Raw genomic sequence first — 25,884 nt, 5'->3', positions numbered from 1 at the left:
GTTACAAACATTCCTGGGTGTAGTCAGTTGGGGATTAAGTAACCGGAGGTGATCTGTGGATTCTTTCAATCTCCACTTTTCCCTCTTGTTCTAGAATATCGGGGCAGTTTTCTTGGATAATTTCCTGTAGTATGATGTCCAGGCTTTTTCTTTGGTCCTGGACTTCTGGTAGACCAATGATTTTTAAGTTGTCTTTCCTGGAATGATTTTCTAAATCTTCTGTTTTGTGAATGAGGTGATTCATATTTTCCTCAATTTTTTCATTCCTTTTGATTTTGTTTTATAGTATCCTGCTGCCTTGTGAAGTTGCTTGCTTCTAGTTGTATAAAGACTGGATTTCATCCCTGGCTTTTTGGTCATCCTCCTTCTGATCTTTCATCTCCTTTGTCTCATTTTCAAGCTGATTAATTTTGGCTTTCAAGACACTATTTTCTTATTTTAGTTCAAGTGCCTCTCTTTCCAGATGACTTATCTTACATTTTAATTCCTTTTCTCAGTTGTCTTCAGCCTCTTTTAATTGTGTTTTGAATTGTATTTTGAGTTCTTCCAAAGTCTGTATCCAATTTGCTGGGTTTTCTGTTTTTTTGCTTGGTGTTCCTTCATCCTTCTCTGTTCTGTTTGTTCTTTGTTAATTGCCCGTATTGAAGCTGTTGATTATAATTTCTTTTTTCTTTTTCTGTTTTTTTGTTTATATTTACTCCATCTTTATTCCATGCAGTTGTTTGATCTCTTGCTTCTCATTCTTTTTGTTGGAGCTGTGGTTTGGGCTTTTCTGTCAGTCTTCACCCTTGGAGCTCAGTCAGCAACTCTCTCAGACAGTCTGTGAGGAAGGAGTGTTGGAGCTTTAGCTTTCCTGCCCTCTGGAGGCTTTTGTGGGATTAAGTCCAGCTAGGTTGAGCTGAATGTACCCTGAGTCCAAAACCTCAGGAAGGTGGGGGCAATATGGAGTGTCCGCTGTTGCAACTAGACTGCCTGCTCTGCGCTTCTTCTCCATCTGCTTCCCCACCTCCTGTGTTCGATGCTCTGAGCCTGGCACATCCTTGCCTGCAAGGTACTGTAAAGATAATTTAAGGGTTGTGATTTAAAATCTAAATTAATTGGTTGCCAGGGGAAAATCTCAAAATAAAATACCCAAGTCAGTCTGGAAATTTATTGAAATTTTTAATTAATATAGAGGGAAGGATTTAAGGAGAAAGAGGGAAGAGGGTATAGTATTTCTCTTGCCTGACCTGTGCCAGGGGGAGTTCAAAATATCTGTTGCTAGGTCTCTGAAGGAGATTAGAGGTTTCTGAGAGTATAAAGTTTGGAAAGTAGAGGAGGAAAACTCAGCCAGAAACTCACCACCAAACTGGATAATAGCTGTACCCACGTCAAGATGCCGAAAGGCCTAGCAAGCTGTCAGCAGCCACCTCTTCGCCGCCAAAGGTACCAGAGAGAGGAAGTGACATAAAATATATAGACCTTTTACTCTTGTGCCCCCTCCTCTAAATTTTCACATCTACCAATCACATCAGAGGCTTTTCTCCAGTATTGCCCATTCTTTAGTTCTCATCTTCTTTGATTAGATTATATCTTTTGAGTTACTTAACACTTCTTTGTTAAGTTCACCTTTTGTTAGTTTCTTAACCTTTTTGTGATTAATTTGTCCTTTATAGTTACTTGACACTTTTTTGTATTAAGATCTTAAAATAGACTTAGCTTAAAGTTCTAGCTTCACTATAAAGTAAGAACCAAGTACCTTCATTGTTCAATCAGGAGATTACAATTTCATCTTCTCCATAAAGTAAGAACTAAGTAGGGTGGAGTAATCTCATTTTCACAGTACTCCCTCTAGACCAGCACCCTTGCTGGCCCAGTGGTTCCAGCTGCCACTGGAGGCTTAGAGCTCTAGGTGGGGGAGAGGCCTGGGACCTTCTTCCTTCCTCTTAAACCTGAATGTTCTTGAATTCAGACTTTTGAGGGGTGTACCTTTTATGTTGAGTCCAGCAGGAGGGGTTCCTTGGCTCTGTCTTGTTGTTAGGTTTGATTTTCAGTCCCCTAGTAGCATTTAGTTATTAATCAATAAGGAAGGGTTTTCAGAGGTCTGAACTTTCACTGCCTCTATGCCACCATCTTGACTCCGCCTCCTGCTTATATATTTTAAGTGACAATACATAAAATGCAAATATTTCTAGTCTAATAGAAGGAAAAAGATGACTTTTTACATTATTGACTAATATAGTCTTGGTAGACTTAGTAGGAATATGATAACTTCTCCTTTAGCCATGTTGATGGAGGGATTTAATCATATTCATTTCTCCAGAATTACTGATAATAGAATAAAAATTTATGTACATTTTAAAACACGCCTTTAACTTTCATTTGAACTATGTTTATATCCTATATTTTGTGGATGCTATTTGTCTGCTCAGAACTACTTTATATTTAACATTGTTCTATTTCTGGGCTGTGGGAAACATGATATAGACTTAAACTCCCAAAGTAAAGAGGTATAGCGATAGCATCAACAGATGAATTAATTTAGCAAATTAGAGTGGTAATTTATAATCAGAGTTGAAAATTATATTTGTTGGTAAATAATTCTCCCTTTTTGGAAAAATTTGTTCTTTTATAACTGCAGTTGATAATTACTGATAGTAGCACTGGATATACTTTTCTTCTTGATTTCAAACTGTTATGTACTAGAAGGTTTATTAACCACCAGAATAAATTATTTATTATATGATCAACACTTGGAAGCAATGACTGAGAAGTATAAGCTGGACTTTATATTGATATCCTGTAAAAAAGAGAAACTGATGGATTATGACATTTTATTGAAATTGGGAGTCAACAGATGAGAGATGAATTCTCAGAGATGGCTATGTAAAAGTTATTTTAATATCTTATATTTTTTCTTAGTTTTTTGCAGCCAGTCTAACCAGTTTGAAAATTAAAGTTGCACTAGGACTTTGGGAATATTCTATATATCTTGGAAATGAAAACTGTTTTGTTATCATGCAAAACACACTACCATATTGGTCATTGTTGTAAGAGCATATTCATACAAAACCAAAGCCCCAAAATAAAACTATAAATATACCCTTGTGAAAGATATTGTGTTTGATCCACATCCATCCAACTCCAACATTTCTTTCTCTGGAGTTTGATAGCATTCCCTGGCACAAATCTTTCAGGATTATCCCAGATCGTTGCATTACCGAGTATAATCAAGAATTAAAAAATTTTTTCTGAGAAATTTGCTGAAAAGAAAATTTCCCCTCAATTCATTGTTTCCCTTTTAATCTTTATTGTATCTATGCAAATGCTTTTAAATTTTATATAATCAAAAGTGGCCATTTTATATTGTGGTATCCTCCCTTTTACTTATTCCAACTATCCATAGGTTGGAAAGATATTTTTTTCTTTACTTCTTGGTTTATGATGTAAATTAATTATAGCTGTGGTTTCTTGATACTTGAATTCCTCCTTTCTGGATGTATCTAATATTTTTCTTATATCTAGAAACACTGGATTTCAGCAGACATTCCTGTGAGATTTCATTTTGGAGTTCCTTTCAGGAAATGACTGCTAGATTCTTTTTTTTTTTTTAACCCTTAGCTTCCATCTTGGAGTCAATAGTGTGTATTGGTTCCAAGGCAGAAGAGTGGTAAGGGCTAGGAAATGGGGGTCAAATGACTTGCCCAGGGTCACACAGCTAGGAAGTGGCCGAGGCCAGATTTGAACCTAGCACCTCCCGTCTCTAGGCCTGGCTCTCAATCCACTGAGCTACCCAGCTGCCCCCTGCTAGATTCTTTTTACTTTTAAATTGCCCTCTTATTCTAATATATTTGATTAATTTTCTTTAATGATTTCTTGAAATATATTGACTAGATTCTTTTGTTGGTTATAGATTTCATCCATTATTTCTCAAGTTATCTCTCCTTCATCTCTTTTTCAGGCCAGTTATTTTTAATCAGAGATCCTGTGAGCTTTGTTTTTTAAATTTTCTGAATCTTTTGCTTGAATAATTTTTGTTGCCTATTGGAGCCATTACATTCTAATCATTAGGGAGTTTGTGATCTGGATGAGATTTCTGTCTTTTGTGTTAAGCTTTGATTCTTTTTTCCAAATTTCTTCTCTATAGCTCTTTCTTATATTTCTTATATGAGGTCATTTTAAATTCTTTTAAAAACTCTTGCATCATTTCTTCTAAGAAAGTTATTGTGCTTCTGGGCAAGCCATTTATTTTTCTTTGAGTTTTTAGTTCTAGATGTTTTTTTTTTTAATTTTTTTTTAACCCTTACCTTACCTGGAAAAAAGGACTCTTGAATTCAGTGCCTATATCCTGTCACATATATTTTATTTATTATTATTATTTTTTTAAACCCTTACCTTTCATCTTGGAGTCAATACTGTGTATTGGTTCCAAGGCAGAAGAGTGGTAAGGACTAGGCAATGGGGGTCAAGTGACTTGCCCAGGGTCACACAGCTGGGAAGTGTCTGAGGTCATATTTGAACCTAGGACCTCCCATCTCTAGGCCTGGCTCTCAATCCACTGAGCCACCCAGCTACCCCCTCTAGATGTTTTTGATGTATTTTCTAATGAATTTGTTTCTTGGTCATTCCTAATATCATAAAAGTCCTTTTATTTTGTTGACTCATTTTTTGTTGTGAAGGCCTCAAAAGCTGAATTCTAGGGCTCCCATATATTGGGGATTAAATCAGATTGAAGACCTTTCTTTTTCTTTGGAGGAGGGGGCTTTTAAAGTTTAGAATCCCCGTCTATTTGAGAGTCAAACTTAATTAGGGTCTCTTCTTTTGCTCTATGCCTTTTCTCTCTTGTGGACACCAAGATTTTCCTCATCTTTTGGGATTGGCTTTACTTGTGGGAAGAGGAAGCGTGAAGTGTATGGGCCAGGACACAGTTGTGGTTTGTTCCCCTGGGCAGCAAGACGTGTGCCTCTGGCTGAGTCCCCTGAGCCGCAGCTGCCCACAAGAAGGGCAGGAGTACAGGGTCGTAGCCTAGTTGGAAGTGGGACTTCCCTCCCTTGCTGCAGTCTCTTGTCCTAGAGAGGGGAAGCAGGGTGTTTTGTGTCTCTTTCTTGATCTCAGGCTCTTTGGGGAGTCAGAGAGGTTCTGTTCCCTTAATAAGCACACTCCCTCCTAATCATGCCTGGACATCGCAGTTGTTCCCAACCTCCTTGGGTCATCCTCCGCCCCTTCCCTCAGGCTCCCAGGAACACTTCACTCTTCCTCTTCCCACAAAGTCATCTTTTCTTCTCCTATTCCTTTGGTCTTTTGGCAATCTCTGTTAAAAGTGGAGGCTTTCCCAGGAGCTCCATGTGTCTCCATCCCTTCTCCCTCTCAGCACTTCCGTCCTCTCTCCCTTGGCTTGCTTTCACTGCTCTCTGGTCCTGGGGTGGCCCCATGGCACAGCCTCTTCAGCTGCCCCTTCAGGACTGCCTGCCTTCTGACCGCGCCCCCCCCCCCCCCCAGCAAGGTGGGAGAGGCTGGAGTCCTCTCTGCTCCTTGGCCCCCCGCAGTCACTCAGTGTCTCTTCCTTTGGGCCAAACACTCCCCATTGCAACAATCACAGTCCTGGGAGCTGTTCCCCAGGGGCCTTGAACCCCGACCCTCAGTGTCTCTCATCTCCTAAGTCATGCCTTCTCTCCAAGGGACTTTGGCCTATTGAGTGCCCTTAAATACCCTGACCCCTCTGGTCCTGCATCTGTCCTCCTTCTGCGGCCTCCTGCAGTTTCCCCCTTTCTCTGCCCTCTTCTGTGGGCTATGGCCTCCCTCTGCCTCCTGCCCCTCAGCCCCTCTGTTCCCTGGACTCTCCGCTCTTTGTCATTTCCTCATGCCGACCTTCTCCCATCTCCCTTCTCCTGAGGCCAGGCTGAGCCTTGGCTTTGGGACCCTCCTCCAGCTGTCCCTCCGTGGGTCATCCCATCTCAGGCAAGCTTCACTACTGGCCAGGCCTTCTGACCACTCTGTGTTGTTCGGCAACAGGGAGGCCTTTTCCCGGGGCCACGCAATCCTTGTCCTCCCCGCCTCACATAGAGGCCGCCCCATCTGCCCCTTTCCTCCAACTGAGCGTCCTGTGTGTGCCCCCCCCCCCTCCGCCTCTCCAGCTTCCAACTCCACAGACCTTTACACCGATCTTTCTGACCCTTTTAAAAAGCTTGACTTTCTGGCTCGGAATGGATTACTAAATAGAGGTTCCAAGGCAGTAATGTTATGGGCATGGAACCCTTTGGGTTCGGGAAGGATACCTTTTGCAAGCATGCAATGACTCCAAAATTTAGCTTAAAAACAAAAAGAGATTTATTGAATAGCAAGGTAGAACAGCAAGGTGGGGAGCAGTTCCCTGGGGGGACAGCATGAAAGGAAAGGCTGTTCCTCCATGGGGACAGCCCCATGGAGTGGGGTGGTCATCTGACTGGGGTCTGCCTGGAGGCATAAAGATTCCTTTCTTTGTCCACCTTAAATCTAGAGGACAAAAGAGGGTAAGCATCTCAGGACCCTGGGTGGGGTGTTTCTAGGTTAAGAGTCACAAAGATGCAAAGGCAAGGGAGTTTCCCTGATAATAGCTCCCCTGGGTTTCTGGGGTACAGTGCCCAAGTCAATTTGAGCCCAGGACCTCCTGTCTACAGGCCTGGCTCTCCATCCACTGAGCCATCCAGCCGCCCCACCAGTGATCTCTTATTGCCAGATCCAGCCACCTTTTCTTGGTTCTCATTCTTGTCTCTTCTCCTTTGCTTCTGTTGATCAGTGGCCTCCTTTCAGCTTTTTTCTCTCTAGGTTCTCCTGCCCATCTGTGTGCTTCTTGAACCACTGCTGCATTCTCCTCCAGACCCCATGGGGCACTTTCCCCCCTCCCCCCAGTGCCTCCCTTCCGGGTCTCCTCCTGCTCTGATACTGCCGCTTCTCACATCTGGCTCTTCTGCTCAGGGCTCCCATCTCTGGCCTCCCTGCCCAGCAGACCTCTAACACTCTCTGTTCTGGCTCTGCCCTCCCTCCAGGCCACCTTCCCAGCCCTGCCACCTTTTGGTTTTACCTTCATACAATCTGTCTACTGGGTTCCCTTTTCCAGTGCTTCCAGGCTGCTCTCCAGGCTTGCTCCCTGTCCCTTCTCTGCTTCATTAATCCCAGGATGGCCCCCACTTCCAGACAACCTCGGAAACCCCCATGTGCCAGGTCTTCCCAGCCCCTCCTTAGCTAGGGCCTCATCGTCCTTGGACAGCGAACTGCTGGAGCTGCGGACTGTCCTTTGCTTTTCTTTGTGTCTCAATGCACTGAACACAGCATCTGGTGCACAGTGGGTGTTTCATAAATGTGTATCAACCAACCGCAGCCAGCCTTTTCCCTGGCAGGAGGAAAGGTCGGGAGGAAGCCACTGGTCCTTACCCTTGGTTACGTCTTGGGGTGCGGGTGCACCTCCTCTAATGGAACAGGTCTCACTGAGGGGTTTTCTTTGGGGAGAAAGAATTGAGAGGGTTTTAATTTTTATTCACGCTACCACACTGCAGTAATTTTCTTCTACAATTCTTTAAGCACACCCACCTTCTCTCTTTTTCCCCTTAAAAGCCAGATAGCCCAATAACTTGCCTAATAACCGGGAAAAATATGTAAAGGTACACAGTACTTTTTTCAGTCAATGTATTTGAAAAAGAGATTTTCATGAAAGACCTCTATTCTTGAGTTTATTTTAGTGAAAATTACTATATGAAATACTTTTTTTTAAATGAAGCATTTTCTTAATTATTGCTCTTGTCTTGGATTTGATAAAGTAATCAAGAATAAAATTTATTCTTTTGAAAAACTTCAATGTATGGTCTATCTTAAGTTTCTTTTAGTGAAGGAATATTTTTAGGTGCTATCTGGTTTCTTGCAAATGATTAAAAAGCTTTGTTACTCTGGAAAGCAATGAGTTTCTTTAGTCAAGGGGGAAAAAGTAGCTTGTTAAGAGTCAGTTATGTAATCTGAAATGGGAAAAGGTACTCATAGCTAGCAAGTTGTGGGTCATTTACATGTGCATTAACTATACTGTTTTTAGAATTATAGCTTTTGAAGGAAATAATCATGTATCTATCCCCATAAAATGACTTTTAAAAAGAACCTTAAACATGTTTTTGGAGACCAGTCATCACAGAATCAAACTGTTGAATGGGGAAAAAAAATTAAATCTCTAGTTTCTAGTCTGTGATGTGGTTGGAAGGAAATTGAAGTAATTTCTTTACCTGTGATCAGTGAAAATGTTAAATTGCAAATTTTATAAGGAACATTGAAATTGAGTCATTAAATTTTTTTCTCATTCTTTTCTTGAAAAGAGAGACGAAAAAAGGCTTCAGCATGGGAACGGAATTTGGTGTATCCTGCTGTCATGGTTCTTCTTCTTATTGAAACAGTAAGAATTTCTTTATGGTTTGGGAAAAGCAAAACATTGCTTATTTATTTTCAGTGTATTAACTAGCTTTTTATGTAAAAGTGTGCTTAACTAGCATTCTTATCAACCAAAGGGCCCTCTCAGTTTGAGTTCAAATGTTTCTATGCTTGTTTAGCATGCCAAAAAAATAGCCTTTGGTAGCAGGATCCCACAAATCCACAATGTAGGATATATCCATATAGAATCTGCAAAATGAGATTTTACTTCCTTACTTCCTTCACCAGAAAAAGAAGTTAAGGTTTTTCTTAACAAGCAACTTTTAAATATAGAATTAGATCTTTGGGAGTTTCAAGTTTCTTCATTTGTAATGGATATCTTACATATCTTCCAATTATCTCAAAGGGTTTTGGTTAATATATTACTTAACTAATGGTTTATTATATATGTGTTAGAAAGTTTTGTAAAACTAGTTGTCTTACCTGATTCTGTTAAAATGAAAATAAACATTATTGAATAGTATGCACCCAACAGTTAATGTCTTCCTTGTGCTTTCTAGTCCATTTCAGTCCTCCTGGTTGCCTGCAACATCCTTTGCCTCTTGGTTGACGAAACTGCAATGCCAAAGGGATCGAGGGTAAAGTAAAATTTCACCATCTCTTTCTTTTACAGAGGTAACTGTGTTTGTCCATGGAGTATTTCAAACAGTAAAATCTAAAAAGCTTTGTTTATTGACCATTTTATACAATACATTAATAATTATATTTTTTCTTTGTGCAAAAAATAACTTATAGGTTGTTTATAGTTATCCCTCCTTTCCCATTTTTATTGGAATGATAGGTAACATTTTTATTCATATAGTTGGCTTAAATTTAGATACAAAGTCTAGAAGTTACGTTAGTATTTTGAAAAACGAAATTCAGTTTTTTTTCTTTAACATAGTACCAATCTTATAAAATGTTGAAATAAAAGCAATTAGTTAAATTGTTAGGTTTTCATAAGATCCCAGTATTCAGCTTAAAAGGAAACATGCTTAAAGATAGTTTAGACCCATGTTTTGTTAAACTGAAGAGAAATACATACTTTTTGTAGGGAAATGGCATGTACCATTTTTTAAGAGAGTAACTTTTTTCTATGGGAGTTTAAATAAAAATAATGTTTTATTATATTCCAACATCTGGGTTATTTGAATATCTCCTCCTTTTAGAAGATTCTTTAATGGACCACTGATCTTATTGATTTGACTATTCTCTTTAAAGATGTAGATGATAATCCATGCTTGCCTGCTCATCTTGTGCTACTTTTATTCATGCCCTTTCATAAGTTCCAGCCAATGTGTAGGGAAACTTTCTCAGACTGATATTAAGAGAATACCAGTGTAGCATTAGTGCTTCTTATCTCTTGCCTCTTATATGAGACCTTCCCATGATTCATCTTCTTTTATTTCCCTCATGATCTTTGTTTCCCCAATTTTTCTTCCTAGTTGCTTAATTGTTACATATTGCAGCTTGCTCACACCCCAAAGGTACCACTCTGGTGCTCTGTGTGATATTGTAGTGTTTCATACTTACAACTATGCAACAAGATAACCTTTCATCATTTTCTCTATATAAGATTTTACAAATAAGTCTGTAGTCTGGAAGGTCTAACTACATTCTTAGTATTTCTCTACTTCTGCATTCTCTGTAACATATATTATTGCATAAGTTAATGTTATTTTTATGGTGCTCTTTTTACAAATATTTATCGTGAACACTGCAATATTGTTGACCAAATGACCCATGAAATAATGGACACATGATAAAATTAATTCTATTAATTTCTATATTTGTAAATTTATATCTGTAGGGGAAGAAACTTTGATTTATACTTCTAGTTAGCCCTAAATTACTTTTTTTCTTCTGATCTTACCTATTGAAAGGATATCAAGATTGACAAAATTTAGTTCCAATAGTAGTATATCTACCTGTTGGTCAGTGGACAAATGAAAGAAAAATCTTGTAGTCAGAGTATTAATAGATACATTAAATTTATAGATGACCTAAACACTTGTGATTTTTAACCCCACTGCTTCTGCTCTGCTACGCACATCACTACATAAGTGTAAAGGGCCACAAGACCCTATACTAGTTCACTTTTTTTTTTTCACTTTGTGTTATAATGGAAAATGAATCCCTCCATACTTAACTAGGCTGGTTTTTGGAATGCAAACTATGTCTGTTGCTCAGACCAGAGTTTGAAGTCTCTCCAACAGGGTAGAACTTTTCCAAAGCTTGGCCACTGCTTTTATAACTTTCAAGATCCCAAGGTTACCTCCTTGTCACAATGAGACAATTAAAGATTAATATTTTGTGGAGGATACAGAAGATCATTCCCATAAAATACACACACACACACACACACACACACACACACACACACACACACACACACACCTCTAGATAAAGCCACCACCAAACTTTGTATTTGTGGATACGTTTTAATAATTATATGAGTGCTGATTATCAGAGTCAGGTAAACAAATTGGGTTTTGTTTGCATTTTTGCAAGGCAGTATCATTGAAATTATGATCAGAGTGGCTGCTTTAAGAAAGAATCACTGAGTATTTTTTGCTCATCTCAGTCTTTGAACTTTTGCCACTTTTTTCATCTCTCCAATTTCCAAGCCTAGTGTTATAGCTTAATGGCAGAGATCACTAAGGAGATAGAAGACACCTGCGAGTTCATCTCTCTAAACCATTTCATTTTATATATAAAGAAACTGATACCATGGGAGGGGGAGGATAATTGACTTGCCCAAGGACAAATAAATCATAGGAATCTGTGATGATGGGACTTGAACTCAGGACTTTTTACTCCAGAGCTCTTTTTACTTGTAGCATAATACCTTCTAATTCCTTTTATTTACCTCTACCAAAACCCTTTCTGGAAGATGTAAGCTTCTTGAAAGCAGTGACTATTTTTATATCCTAGTACCATTCACTTTGCTTTGTGTGTAATAGGTTCCCAATAAATATTTATTTTAAAAGATTTAATTGTTAAAAATTGTCCCATCACTGTGACTATTATCTTCTTTTTATTATGGCATATTTCTGCTGCATAGTAAATAATTTTAAATCTTTACTTGATATAAAGCCTTCTAGTAGGGTATCCATGATGGTTTTGTTTATCCCAGGCTTCATGTTCCCTCTGTACATTTAGAGAGGCAGCACCTATGACCTATATTTATATTTTCCATAGTAGCCAATTAAGTATCATATAACTAGTTTGTGCTCAATAAATGTTTGCTAAATGGAGGAATTGAGCTGATACATTCACAGTGATGTCTTAGACATTCTAGATGAATATTGAATTGGGTCTAGAATTAACAGTAGGAAGAAAGCTAGGTTGCATTTGGGAAATTCATGCCTCCTGTTAAAAAAAAATAACTTTAGAGTTCTCCATGAAACAAAAACCCACTTTATAAATACCATATTTTTTCTACTAATGTTCTAGATTGCAGATCAGAAAATATCAGGCTACAACGAGCTATAATTGTAGCATTGGGGATATGGGCAATATGTAGAAATAATCTTCAGCACATTAGCAAGGATGAGTGCAAAAAATGACTGTGAAGGATTACAAATGGACAAGCTACAGATGTGGCTATACCCCTTAAGGCCCCCAGTATTGGGGCTGGATACATGGCAAGGCATGCATTGGGCTTAAAAGAGATGAGAAAGTCTCGATGCTTTGCTATTTGTGGTATTTGAGAAAGTATTCACAGTATTATGGTTATGGATCCAATGAATCACTGAAGAAGAATGGGTACATGAATGAGCTCTTTTTCTCTCCAGACCTTTTCCTTAGCTTTGCCATTTTCAATTTGGTCCAGTAAGAGTTCATTGAGTACCCACTTCTTGCCTGGCACTGAGCTGGACACTGAGAACACTGAGGCAGACATCAAGCACTCCTGCCTTTAAAGACCTTATTTATGCTCTCTGGGGGCAGAAAGGCAGTATTTTAGGCAGAATAATATGCCTGTGTTATGTACATAATAATTAAGAAGAAAATGTCTGAACAGTAAATTCAGAGGGGCAGAGTGGAAGGTCTTTAACACAAGTTTTAGCAATCTGGAAGGGCCTCATGAACTTTGAAAGGAACTAGGAAAATTGGGAAACTGGAGCAGAGGGAGAAAATAACAGAATGAAGGGGAACAGGAGATGGAATGCTGTGTAACAGCATCTACTATGTGAGTAGGGATAATGGGAAATCAATCTGCAGGAACAAATCAGTCAGTGTAAAAAGGGCTTCATATATGCCAAAACCAGGTTTGCATTTAAGGAATAGGAAGCCACTGAAGCTTCTTGAGCAGGGGAGGGACAATGTCCTACTTGTGCTGTGGGAATTCTGAAATGTTCTCTTTCCCAGACAACTAAGCTGTTTTCACCCCATCATTTAAATAGTTCCTGAAATTCCTTCTCCTCCTCCTTGGATTGATTAAAGGAGAGTTGATGGATTCCTGGTCCTTGCCATGGTTATTTCTCCTTGCTTTTTAACTAAACCTGACTTTCGTATTTGTATATAAATATGATTTATATATTAGTTTTAAATTTATATCTGATTGCTTATAATATGGCCTTTAAATGTTTTACCTTATTTGTTATCTTAGATTAAAATGTCTGTGACCCAAACTCCCTTTCTCTCACTTCCACGTATGATTAGAATTTCATATGAAGGCCCCCTTTTATTCACTACCCAGAATCACTATACTTCTAATTTTCATTATTAGGCCTAAAAAAAACTACATGTATTAATAAAAAGGCCATGTGCTATTTTAAATACCTGCTATTTATATCACAAGTAGGTCAGTCAATTTCTTGGCATAGAAATTTTCATACACAGTCCTACAGTTAACTATAAAAATGTTTCTCTTATTTGAAGAATTGAATAGGCTCTATGCTTTTACCAATTTTTTTTGTGCTGAATTTTTCTGTATTACTTAAAATGTTGCCCTTGATTTTCTGCTTTTCTAGTTATGGACCTAAGCCTCTCTTCTTTAAAATTCTAGATTAAGGTTGAGGAATTCATCAAGGCTTTGAGATATTTATGGTATATTTTCTAAATAACTCATGCAGGCAGATATATCTTTCTATTAGAAAGCTTTAAGGAATAGCAAATTGTTTCTTTAAAGTAACAGAACAGGAATTGGGCATACCCCACTTTTGAAGTTTTTGTTCTTGCCACAAAAAATGTACATAGTATTTCACATATTAAATTGCATCACTGGTGTGATATGCTTCAGTAACAGGATGACCATAATTCTATTTTGGTGAGATTATTCTATTTTTAAGTTTTTTTCCTCTTGATGATTTCTCTCCTCTACCCTGATTAATTATATAATATCAAAACAACCTTTTTTTTCCCTCTCTTACAAGTATGTTAATACTCTAAACACCTTAAATGATAAATAAATGAATTACACCTGATTTGTTACAAGTGTTATGAAATAATTCCAAATCTTAAAGGGTCAGATAAAGAGTACACATTCTGAACTTCATTTTTTATTTGTCCTTAAAAGTCTATATTTTCTAAAAGTAATTAACATTTTTGATAGACCTATATGTATCAAAGTTACTAAATTTAGAAAAATAAATGTCTGTGCCACTGAAATTTTGGAAAAAAAAAGTTTTTTTATGTTTTCTTTGTAGGGACCTGGCATAGGAAATGCTTCCCTTTCTACTTTTGGTTTTGTGGGAGCAGCACTTGAAATAATTTTGATTTTGTATCCTTTTTTAAAAGTTGGAATTCTGTCTATTAACAAGTATTCTGTCTAGTTTTCTGGGACACTGGTAGTTTACTAAGACATTTTCCTGGAAAGGGGGAGAAAAGAACAGGTCAATCCTTCTCAAGCACTTGAAGTGTTTTTTTGTTTTGTTGTGTTTTGTTTTTCCTTTGGTTCTTAAGGCTTTTCGGAGACTGCTGAGAACCTAAGTGAAACTTGCATTCCTTTGGAGAGCTTTTCTCCTTGATTCTCACAGTTACCTTATGGTGTCCTCCGTTGTCGGCTTCTACAGCCTCCGCTTTTTTGGGAGCTTTACTCCCAGGAAAGACGACACGACTATGACAAAGGTAAGGTAAAAGACCGAGGTGGTGATGGCCACCCTTTTGCCACCCAAGACATACTGACTGTTTTATTTAGTAATTGCCCTGAATGGCTCATTTACTACGATCAGTATTTGTTTGTAAGCTGCGCAAACACAAACTGGAAGATTTTCAAAATGCTGAATGAGTGGGAAAAAGGATGTGCTCTGTTTAATTTGGATGGCATCCATTCACTTGTAAAATGCCTGAAATAGCAGAGCTTGTTAACCAGCTATAGAAAAGCTAGTGAAAGGATTCCCCCCCCCCCCCCCCAAAGAAAGCGTATTGCTAATGAGTAACTTTGATTGTGCTAACTGTACTTCAGGAGACTGTTTGAAATCTGAAGAACTTAGTTGCTACAAGTAGTAGAGACAAAGCATTTCAAATTTGAATAATTAAAGTAAAAGTAAAGGGTTCTGTTCAGTCTCATTTTACAACCTGAAGTTAATTTGACTTTCCACAATCTGACACTAGCTTCAAAAAACCAAATTCTTTTATAGTGATTCAAAAAAACAAAATGTCCAGACATGTTCTTAAAGTAGGACCACAAATGGAGAAGAAAAATTAGTGATATAACTCAGATTTTTCTTCTGTTGTGAATGCATTGTTTTCCATTGATTGTTGGAAAGGATTCTGGAGAAAGCCTAAAATTATTGCTTTTATTTTTCTATAACTTTTTGGAAGACAAGACAGATTTATGTGAACAGATGTGAAATATCTAGTTGAACTGCCAGAAAATAGTATTTTCAGATAACAATAAGCTTTATTTTAAAATATAAGAAAATAACAATAAGGTTAGTATTAATAGAAAATTACTAGGAAATTAGTTCCTAGAACATAGGTAGGTTTGTGCATGTGATTATTGTTGTTAATTCTTTTCACTACTAAAGAAATGAGAAAGTTAGTGGAAATTAATTTGGAAAATTTGGTGCTATTTTGATTTTTTAATATGTCACTTGTTAGTGAATATATCCTTACAGACTAACTCACTTCCATAAATCAGATTATTAAGTGAGGGCTTTGAATATATTATTTTTGAAGTATCTTTTAGGAACTCAGGATATAACTTTAAGTGTATACTTAAGGGTTCTTAACAGCTTTTCATTTCTGTAATGAGAATTATAAAATTTTATCAAATAAGTAAACAAATTATAAGATGTTATAGGATTACAAAATTCCTAGAAATTTAATCATTTTTTCTTCCCTCTATTATTTTAACTATAAACTCTTTTTTCTTTATTGAAACAGATAATTGGAAATTGTGTTTCAATCTTAGTCTTGAGTTCTGCACTACCTGTGATGTCAAGAACCTTGGGTAAGTTTGACTGAAAAATTATGAATTGAAATTTTTTGCCATGTTTCAGAACTTTGCTCAACAGTTTAAACTATGATCTTTAGTTAGGATTTTTTTCTCTTAGGGACTTCATCACTTTCTGAAGTACATCTTTATTGTTCTTATTTTATACACTTCTTATACAGACATACTTTAATCTACAGGGAGCTGGGAATAGTAGGAATAAGACCAATAACTTTTATAAAGTAAAAATCAAACATTTTTCATGTAGTAGTATAGCCTCATCAGATTATATAGATGTTTTCACATGACCACATCACCTTTTAAGGCCTTTAGTGAAGAAACAATAAACTTTAAAATTTCTTAATGGGAATAGAATAAAACAGAAATTTTTAAAAAGGAAGTGACAAAAGAATTTGGCAGAAATATTTAAGCTGAGTCCAGAAAACATTAAAATTTAGGAAAATAGAGATTGACTGAATGTGTATTTTACTGGGATAGTCAGAGATTTACATGCTAGTATTGGACAGATTTTAGATTTACAGAGATTTTCAATTTTCCTTCATGCTCCTATATCTGAACAAGCCTTTATTTTATCACCTTGTCATTTACAAACATATATGGAATGTTTCCTTCTTGACTCTTTAAAAAAATGTTATTTCTGAATAAAATTTCTTTTTAAGTAAATATATTAAATTCTAAAAACCTATACCTTAGCTTATGGGAATTCTTGGAATTATCATTAGCTGACTAAGATGAATTAACTATTTTTAAAACATTAGCAATATTGAGTTGTCTTAGTTTTAGCTTTTTTAAAATTTCTATTATTTGTGAAGAACTCATATGGGGGAAATTTTAGGAAGTGACAAGAAATTGCAAACTTTGTAGTTTTGCTCACAATTCTTATGCATAATTTCATCTTCCAATAAAAAGTTAAAACTTTGTATAAACACAACAAAGAACTATTCTAAATGCTAATATGGCTTTCTTTTTTCTCTTTTTTTTCTATTACCTTGGCTTTTAAGTAAAGTGTATGTCATTGTTTTGACATCTGCCTGTGGTGTGCTTATCTCTAAATGTGGAATCTATACAATTTAGTGACTTGAAACCAAATTTGATTATGTGTATTATGACATTTCACAAGTAACTTTTGAAGCATTGAAACCACCATGCCATTTTAACACTTGTATAATTCATTTATGCACTGTAATTTAAGATTAACTGTTGGTAATAATATAAACTGATTCTATGGAAAAAAAAGTACACACGCTGTGCACCGTTGCTAATACAAAGAAAACAAATTAATGGCAAAACTCACTTTCTGAAGACCAACAAATGAAATTCCTGAATAGTTTGCCATAGAGATAAATAGAAGAATAAAACAGAAGAAAGGGAAAGAAAGATAGGACAATTAAAATGCAGCTAACAAATGCCTGGACCCAGCTGTCCAAACAGGATTAATAAGAGTGCATTAGAGTACAGTGAGTCATGTGGTGCTTTGCAAAATATCAACATGCATTGCATTACATGTTATGCCCAATGGCACTGAATAGATGAAAAGAAATAAATACGTTAAACAGATTCATAGAGGCTTTTCACAGTATTAAAAAAATCAAGGTTCTAGGCTAACAGAAAAAAAAAAAACCCTGGATTTTAGCATTATGGGAAAGGCAAACTAGAGAAAGTTATCAAGTAATTCACATATGAACCCTTTAGAATTGAGTATTTGAATATAAGAAGATGAAATGTAGGCAGTTGTGGATATTGTACTTATTTATAATAGAGGATTTGTGATCATCTAGCTATGATGTCTCCAGGCAGGGGATAGAGTGTGTATTTAAGCACTGAGTATAAAGCTATAGAACTTTCTCTCTTTATCCTGGTCATCATTGTCACATCTGTCACTTGCCTCTGAAATTAACGAGTACATTGTTAGGATCGAAGTTGGACTGGTACCTAACGTGAGGTGTAGGGAGGAAAATAATCTCAGAAAGCCTTCCTTTTTTTCTTTTCAGACACCAACTCTTTTACTTGTAAATAATATTGAAAAGGAACTTAGATGTTGGTTATATTTTAATGGGGCAAATAGTTTAAGGCAAGGATGTTTTTGCTTTAAAATTCAAAGCATTTTGTGGTTACGTTAAAAATACATCAATAGTTATGAGTGATATAACTGAATTATACAATATAACTTTTGAGTTATTTTACTTAATAATTATGATATATAGTTTTTAACTTTATTTTAAATGGGGAAAATCACATTTTATTGGGTATATTAGAATTTTCACATGAGAGTAGAATGGAATTATACAAAAAATGTGTTACTTTCAGGAGCATTGAGGCTTTCAGTTGAATATTTTCAGTAAGTACACTGAATATATCACTGAGAAAAAAGTTGTGAGGAAAATTTTACCCATATGTACATTTTGTGGATGATATGAATATTAGTTGTGATGCTGTAATCTGCTGGAAGTACAAAGAAGTTTTATTTTTAAATGTCTTTCAGAATTCTTTAAATGTATTTTTTTTTAACTGTTGTAGATGTTTAGACATAGACTAAAGATTTTGAAGATCCCATGGTTTGTGGGATTATTAGACCTTTTAGATGTCACATTTATTTGTTTAATTGACTGATAAATTACTATAGGAGGTTTGAAATATAATTTTCTCTTGAAATATGCCTATACCTAAGTTTTTCTATAATTGGACTTTTTTAGTATAATTTTCTGAGCAATAATGAATTCTATCCAAAAACCATATTTTTATGATTTCCCTGTTCTGTTTTGTCTTAATGAGCATATAACTAATACTGATAGACACTTTGTACATTGTACTTTAAAATCTCCTTTAACTAAAGGTGAAAAGGATTCCCAGAAATAAACCATGTAAATCAGCTCAGTTTGTTGGGAAGTCTCCTCTATGTCAAAATAAAATGCATGAATACGTTTTTTAAAATTATGCCAGTAGACTTCAAAGGTATTTTCACCAACTCTTCTGTTTTATTCATTGTTTTAACAGTTGCCTTGTTTTCTTTCTGATTTTCTGCATTTAAGACACAATGAAATATTGTACATATATTGCTAGACAACAATTCTGTCACTTTCCCAAATGCTCCTTAAATTTGTTTTAATCACCTCCCCATACATTTCTTCAACCAGTACCCATAAAGTCTGTCATCTTCTTACGGGAGATAAAGTGGATTATTTCCCTTTGTTTCCTTTATGAGAGGAGTCTGTTTAAAAACCAGTCTTTTTTAGAAAAGGGTTTCATGTGGGCTTTCTTAAATGTATCCCTAAATCTTTCTTTCTTCAGTCCTTTTGTCTAACACTGGAAGAAATGACACTTTCACAAATAGTTTTAAAAAAAGAAAAATAAAAGCTACCAAAAATCAATTGTCAAATGAGTACATAACATTTGACTAATATAAAAACTTTACTTGCGTCCATAATGAAAAATATTAACAACATAAAAAGTTGGGATTTTTTACTACCATTAATGCTAAATAGATTTAGTGTATGATCTTGACTCTTGCTGATTCTTATTGTTCTTTTAGTTCATGGCTAAAGATGAATGCTACTATGTATATGAGTAGGTGTGTGTGTATGTATGTATATGTGTACATTTTTATATATACACACACATATATAAATAATAAAATATATAAAATAATTTCCTGAGTATAGAGATCTGTAAGTATCTAAAGAAATTAATTAAATAGATTACACTTTTTAAAAAGCTGATAATCTTAAGTTCAGGTCTGTCAGATTTAAAAACATAAAATCCTGACCAGAAAAATATCACCAGGACAGTAAGGTTGATTGGCTCTGCATGGCCAGAGATCTTTTGACAAATATTCAGGTTAATTCAACTCAAACCAATATTAAGAACCAACTATATGTCAGGTATGATGTCTGTTAAGCACAGACATTGCCCTCAAGGAGCTTATGTTCTAGAAGGGAAGGTATGTGCACAAATAATTGGGTTAGAAGGAAGAATGTTACTAAGTGCAAAGGAGAGAGCTAGTCAAAATGCTATGAGAAGCTTGAGGATGGAGAGCATTGGAGAGGGAGAGTTTCCCTCTTCCCTCCAGAAGCAAATACACATTCCAGGGTGGAGTTGGATGGGTTCTGGGAAGATTTCTTCTTGGAATTATCACTTAAGAGGATTTAGGTCTTGAATTCTATCATTTTACAGATGATAGATTTTATAGATAGATAAGGCACAGGGAGGGTTTACTTGCCTCTGAATTTAAGCCTAGGTTAAGAGCATAATACTGATACTTATTTCCACACTGAACACAAAATTTACAGTTCTCAGTTTTTCTGGTGTGTGTTTTTATGTCACTTGAGGATGACTCCACATTCTCCAACATTAGTTGTAAAGAGGCAGCTTTCATTGATTATGACATTACTCTTTTGGGGGGCAGTTTTAATTTTTTTAAGTAATTTTTCATTTTTCCCCATTACATATGAAATTTTATTTTTAACATTCTTAAAAAAACTTCTTTTTTACTTCTAAATTATCTCTTTCCTTCCCTCCATCCCATCCCTTTCCCCTCCTACTTGCTCTGTCATTCAAAGCCCTCCATAACCAGTTACCTCCTACCTTCTCAGCCTTCTTGGCCCTTACCCTTGACAGGTACTCTTTGGTCCAGACACTTGCCTCCCGGTTCAACCACTAACAAAATTCTGCATCTTTTAGCTCTGGGCATTCTCTTTGGCTCTCCCTATGCCCAAATCATTCTTCCTCCTCTGCTCTGACTAGTGACCTCCTTGGCTTCTTCCATTTTTTACTGCAAGCCTTCCTGTACTAGAGGCACCAGTAGCACAATGATAAAAGGATAAGAGCAGCATTATTTAATATTTAAAGTTGCATTAGATTAAAACTAATGAAAATTATGTGGCTATTACTAAAGAAAATAAATGAAATTCAAAAATAATCAAATTGATTTATGCTCTTGAAGATAGAAACATATTTAAATTGAGCTTTTAAAAAATGGAAATATCATTCCCAAACTGTCTTAACTATAGAAACAACAAATATAAGAGTTGTGCTCTAAGGACAGAACCACCATCAAGAATACTGGATGCTGAGAAAGAACAGTAGGGTTGGAGTCAGGTGGATATGGATCAAAGCATGCTCTCTTTCACATCAGAGTATTTATGGTTTTCTTTTGGGGTTTTGGTTTTGTCTGAGTGTGCTCTTACAGCAATTGTGAATATGGAAGTATGTTTTGAATGGTAATACAGGTTTGGCCCAGATCAAATCGTGTGCCACCCCTGCATGGGGGGAGGGAGCCAGTTTGAATCTTATAATTTTGGAAGCTATCTGTTGAATATTATCATTCCATGTAATTGTGAATTTGAAATATTTGAATTTTTAAAAAAGGAATACCAAATGTCAAGAGCCAGACATTATAGCAGAACCAGGCCAGTTACATGATTGTTAATGGATGGCCTAGTTGCCATGTAGATAGAAGAAAGTTGCCAGGCTATGAAAGCATTCAGCAGAGGTAGTGCTCCACCTTGGGCGCATCCTTCCTGGAGAAAGTCAGGAGGCACGCCTCTTCCAATGCTTCCTGCCTTGCCCCATTCCACCCCACCAAGAAATGTGAGCAGAACTGAAAGATGCTTCTGCCTGGACACAACCTGAATTTCTGGAGGAGTGTGCCTGACCTCAGTGCACTTAACAGAGATCAGCCTTGGGAAGGCCTGGGTTTACCTTGTTTGCATCAGTGCTATTGTCCCATCTGCAGAGGGCACTTAAGCCTCCTGGTTAGGGCTTCTTCTGAGAGTGCCTCTGTGAGGGATGATGGCCTTCCACCACTGCCTGAGGCCTCCCACACTGAACTACTGCCACGTGTTTTTCGGGGGCATTGGCATGTGGGCAAGCATCTGTGCCCTTGATAGCCCTGCAGGTAACTATCTAAGCCTGCCAAATAGTGCCAGGTTCTCAGTGTTTCTGTTGTAAGTGGTTGTTGAATCAGTTTAGCCCAATGAGAACTAAGGGTATAGCTGAACTATCACTTTCCACTTGTAAGGGTTAAATTAAGGAGTTTGACAAAGTAAGGAGAGCAGTTTAACAGAAACTTTGTTTAATTTGAGAAAGAAGTACAGATAGAAAGATAGAAAAGAGGAAATAGAGATGATTAATCTTATATCCTATAAATATACCTAAAATTCCTAATAACTACCTAAAATTTCTTAAACCTATCCCTAATTGTCTTCTGAGGACAGTTTCTTCTGCCTGTCAGGCCAGGCCTATCTTACCCTACTCTATCTATAAATTATTCACTGACTACCTAACTCCCTAAAATAATAGACAGCCACCACTCACTCTTTCAATCAGTTTTCTATAGCAGCCCAACTGTCAGTAGCTCCTTGCCTCAGAGACAGACCTCCTGCTCTCTAGAGATCCCAGAGGCAAAAGACCCCCAATTGTCAGTGACTGCTTCCTTTTCTCCTCACTCACCCACTGTCCCCTCTAATTTCCTATCTGAGGGCCTTACTTCCTCTCCTCAATCAGGGTCTCCCTGGTAATGGAATCTTCAGCTCTGGCTCACTGACTCCCCTCAGTTCTGATATACTTAGAAATCCTTCTCTTTATCCTCTTGAGGACACAGAGGGAGAGATTAAGAAAATACCTTTAACACAATCCACCCTGAGATCCTTTGGGAGACTAGTCTCCCCAATGGATCTTTCAAACATAACTATCTTATACTTATACACATATTCCTAGTTTAAATTGCCTATACTATTAATTCTTTGTAATAGAAAACTATCCTAACATGAGAAACAGGGAGAAATTGTAGTCGAGGCATTGCCGTAAAGGTGGAACCGTAAGGGTTAAGCCTCCTCTTCTCTCTGCTTGGGCTGCATAGTTAGGGTCATGGATTGAATTGTGTACGACCTGCCCAGCTGTGTGCTCAAGATTGGAGTAGCATCAGAGGGAGGACTGATAAGGTTTGTGAGAAAGAAACTGTAAGGTTGGAGTATCCTGCAGAGGACTGATAAGGGTTGTGAGAAATTGTGAGAGACTGTGGGAAAGTTGCTTCTTTGTCTTTGTTTGGAATCCTCTCGGTTCTTCCCTGTGCCTGGCAGGTAACGTCATGAATTTCTATGAATCTGCCCAATTATTGGTTCCTGCTGTTGCTGGGTGGTAACATCATATCTTCCTGTGGTCTTAACCTATATATTGCTTTGTTTGAACTCAATAAAGGGTCGTTATGCTTTTTCATATAGTGTCCATTTGTCACTCTGTATGTTTGTTACCCCAAGCAAGGTCATGAAAAGGTTGGCCACCTTTTTGATGAGCCTTGCAGAAGTAAATAGAGAAAGAAAGTAAGCAAAAATAATCTTGGTTTTTACACAAATAATTATAGTTACAAAGTTACAAATAATTAGTTACAAATAACACAATCCTGAATATACTCCACAGAAATAAGAACCTGAAGATATTAATCCACGTTCAACAAATACCACATAAAAGTTTACAATTATTATTATGTACAAAAAATATACAAGAATATAAATATAATATCTCCCCTGAGGTGGGTGTTGACCAAAACTTAAAACACTTTGTCACTTACCTATCATTTAGTTATTTTAAATTTTTGTATAATCCTATAAAAGTATATTAATAAAAATCATTTGTAAACAAATTCTATAATATAATAGAAATCATATACTTCCTTTTGACTATTAGTTATTCTATTTCAAAATCAAACCTTTTATTGAAAAGTATAAGTTCAGGAGTTCAATGTCATTGAAAATAGTGTCCAGTTGTCTCTGTAGTCTTATCTTTGATGTATTCAGTCAGTCATTTCCGATGGAAGGTACTCTTTTCACATGAGAGCAATGGATCCATGATGTCTTTTCTCCAATTTTTATCGCTGTTGGGGTTGTTAATAGTACTTGGAATGGACCTTCCCAGACCGGCTGAGTTGCTCCTGTGTACTGTAAGTTCTTTACATATACTGTGTCTCTTGAATTTAAATCATGAAGAGAAAAGTCTATAGGTCCAGCTTGCACCATGGCTCTGGATTCCTGAAGGTCTCGTATTTTGATTTGTAGATCTTGTATATATGAGGCAATAGAAGTATCTCCTTCTAGCAGTGATGTATACACAGGGTTAAATAGTTTAGCATGCATTGGTGGATGACTAAACAGCATCTCAAATAGTGAAATGTGTAGATCTACTCTGGGCACCTGCTTCAAAGGTAGAGTAGCGACAGAGGGAGAGCTTTAGGCCATTTCAAATGAATCTCAGTGCATAATTTTCCAATCATGGTTTTAAGTTCTCTGTTCATTCTTTCAACTTGCCCTGAACTTGGGGGTGGGGGTGGGGAAGGGGGGTGGTATGTGGCATGGTACATGAAACTTTGGTGTAATGTAATAATTAAAATGGTTGATGTCATAAACTGTAGTGATTAAATAGTGGAAGATATAAATTATAGTAGATATAAGAGTGGGTGAGTAAATTGTGACCGCAGAAAATATGTTTCACTACAGTTTCTTGGTTTTAAAATCAAGTATAAGGTAGTCGCCAGGGAAATATTCCCAATTATGAATATACCCAAGTCAACTGGGTTTTATAGAGAATTTAATTAATAATTCAATGAGGAATTAAAGAAAAGAGAGAGAGAGAGAGAAAGGAAGTAAGTATTAAGGGCCTTAAGCCAACATGGCCTAGACCTGAATCTTAAGAGAGAGAGATCAGTCAGTCAGTCTTTTATCACTCACCACAAAGTCTGTCCAAGCAAGGATTCTAGTGACAGAATCTCCTCAGAGAGAGTTCCAGCCAGAGTCCTCCTCAAAGAGAGATCCAGCCAGAGACTATTTCAAAGGGCCTCTCTCCAGAGCCTCCAGAGGGACAGAGTCCCCTCAGAGGAGCTCCAGCGAAACCTCCTTAGAGATTGTCCTCCAAGAGCTTCCCTTCTCCAGAGCCTCTCTCAAGAGATTCTTCCCAAGCGATCCTCATAAGAGATTTCTCCAAAAGGATTGTCTTTCAAGAGATTCTGCTTTTTCTTATATAGGGTGTTTTCTCCTATGTCACCTCCCCTAAGTCCTTACATCTACCAATCACAGTAGACGTTTTCCAAAGGACAACCCATTCTAAAAACACTGCTGGGTCAACTAATCCCCTCGGTATGTCTGAACCAGAGAAAACAGCTGAGTCAACTAATCCCCTCAAGAGAAAACCTCTAAGTAAGTTTTCACCTCTTTGCTCCTGGCAAGTTTACAAGTTGCCTGACCTTTATAGGTACCTAGCATCCCATTGTATCAATTCTAAAAACAGGCATGGCTCAAAGAACTCCTTGCCTCATCATAAGCATGGGTCCAAGTACTTTCATTGTTTAGCAAGGAGTTTTCTCCCCTAAAGCAGTTTTAAGTATGGGTGGAGTAGAGGTCCTCCCATTTCTGATCCTGGCGAGTTCTCACAGTCAAAATGGGGAATGTTCCCAGTAGGAAATTGTTCCATTTGAGAATTTCCCATTGGGGAAAATTTTTAACATTCACAAGTCTGAGAAATTTCAAGATTTACAGTAATCCCTAAACATGAGTAAATTTGTGACAGAACCAAATGAGTAAAATGAGTTCCCCTGTCTGAATCAATCTGGGCCGGCAGGCCAAAACAAGGTATGATTTCTCTTAAAAGCATTTTGGCAATAAATGCCACTGGTGCTCTAGCAGTTGGAAATGCTTCCGGATATCTGGTTAGCTGGTCTACTATGACTAAACAGAATTTGTAATGTCCAGCCTTTGGCATTGTAATGAAATCTATTTGCAGATGTTCAAAAAGTGTGTAAGCCAAAGTACGTCCACCAAAAGCTCTTCCACAAAAGACATGCTGGTTAATGCTTGGCAGGTTTTGCAGGCTATACACACTTTAGAAGTGATGTTAGTTAAGCCAGGGGCAATCCATACTTTTTCACAGAGTCTACAATGCCTTGAGTTCCAAAATGACCATTTTTATGGATGGATTGACAGATTTGATGATAAAAAGTTCTAGGGAGTAGGGGTTTTCCTTCAGATGCCATCCATACTCCATTAATCTGTTTTGCCTTGAAGTTTTGTTTCCATTTTTAAAATTTCTTTTTCATT

General features: G+C 36.9%; 1 protein-coding gene across 3 annotated transcripts in view; it reads left to right on the top strand.

Moving 5' to 3' along the window:
* Window positions 1-25,884, top strand: part of LMBR1 (limb development membrane protein 1) — a 208,867-nt gene that overhangs the window by 171,215 nt on the left and 11,768 nt on the right. For all 3 annotated transcript variants that reach the window (XM_001364700.4, XM_056799967.1, XM_056799968.1), the window contains 5 exons: window positions 8,313-8,389; window positions 8,925-9,002; window positions 14,055-14,128; window positions 14,385-14,475; window positions 15,736-15,802. In XM_001364700.4, coding sequence (XP_001364737.1) covers window positions 8,313-8,389; window positions 8,925-9,002; window positions 14,055-14,128; window positions 14,385-14,475; window positions 15,736-15,802 — 387 coding nt within the window. The remainder of the gene's footprint in view (window positions 1-8,312; window positions 8,390-8,924; window positions 9,003-14,054; window positions 14,129-14,384; window positions 14,476-15,735; window positions 15,803-25,884) is intronic.

This window comes from Monodelphis domestica, chromosome 5, assembly GCF_027887165.1.
Source record: "Monodelphis domestica isolate mMonDom1 chromosome 5, mMonDom1.pri, whole genome shotgun sequence".
Classification (NCBI taxonomy): Eukaryota; Metazoa; Chordata; class Mammalia; order Didelphimorphia; family Didelphidae; genus Monodelphis; species Monodelphis domestica.
This window is presented reverse-complemented; position numbering and strand designations above follow the sequence as displayed.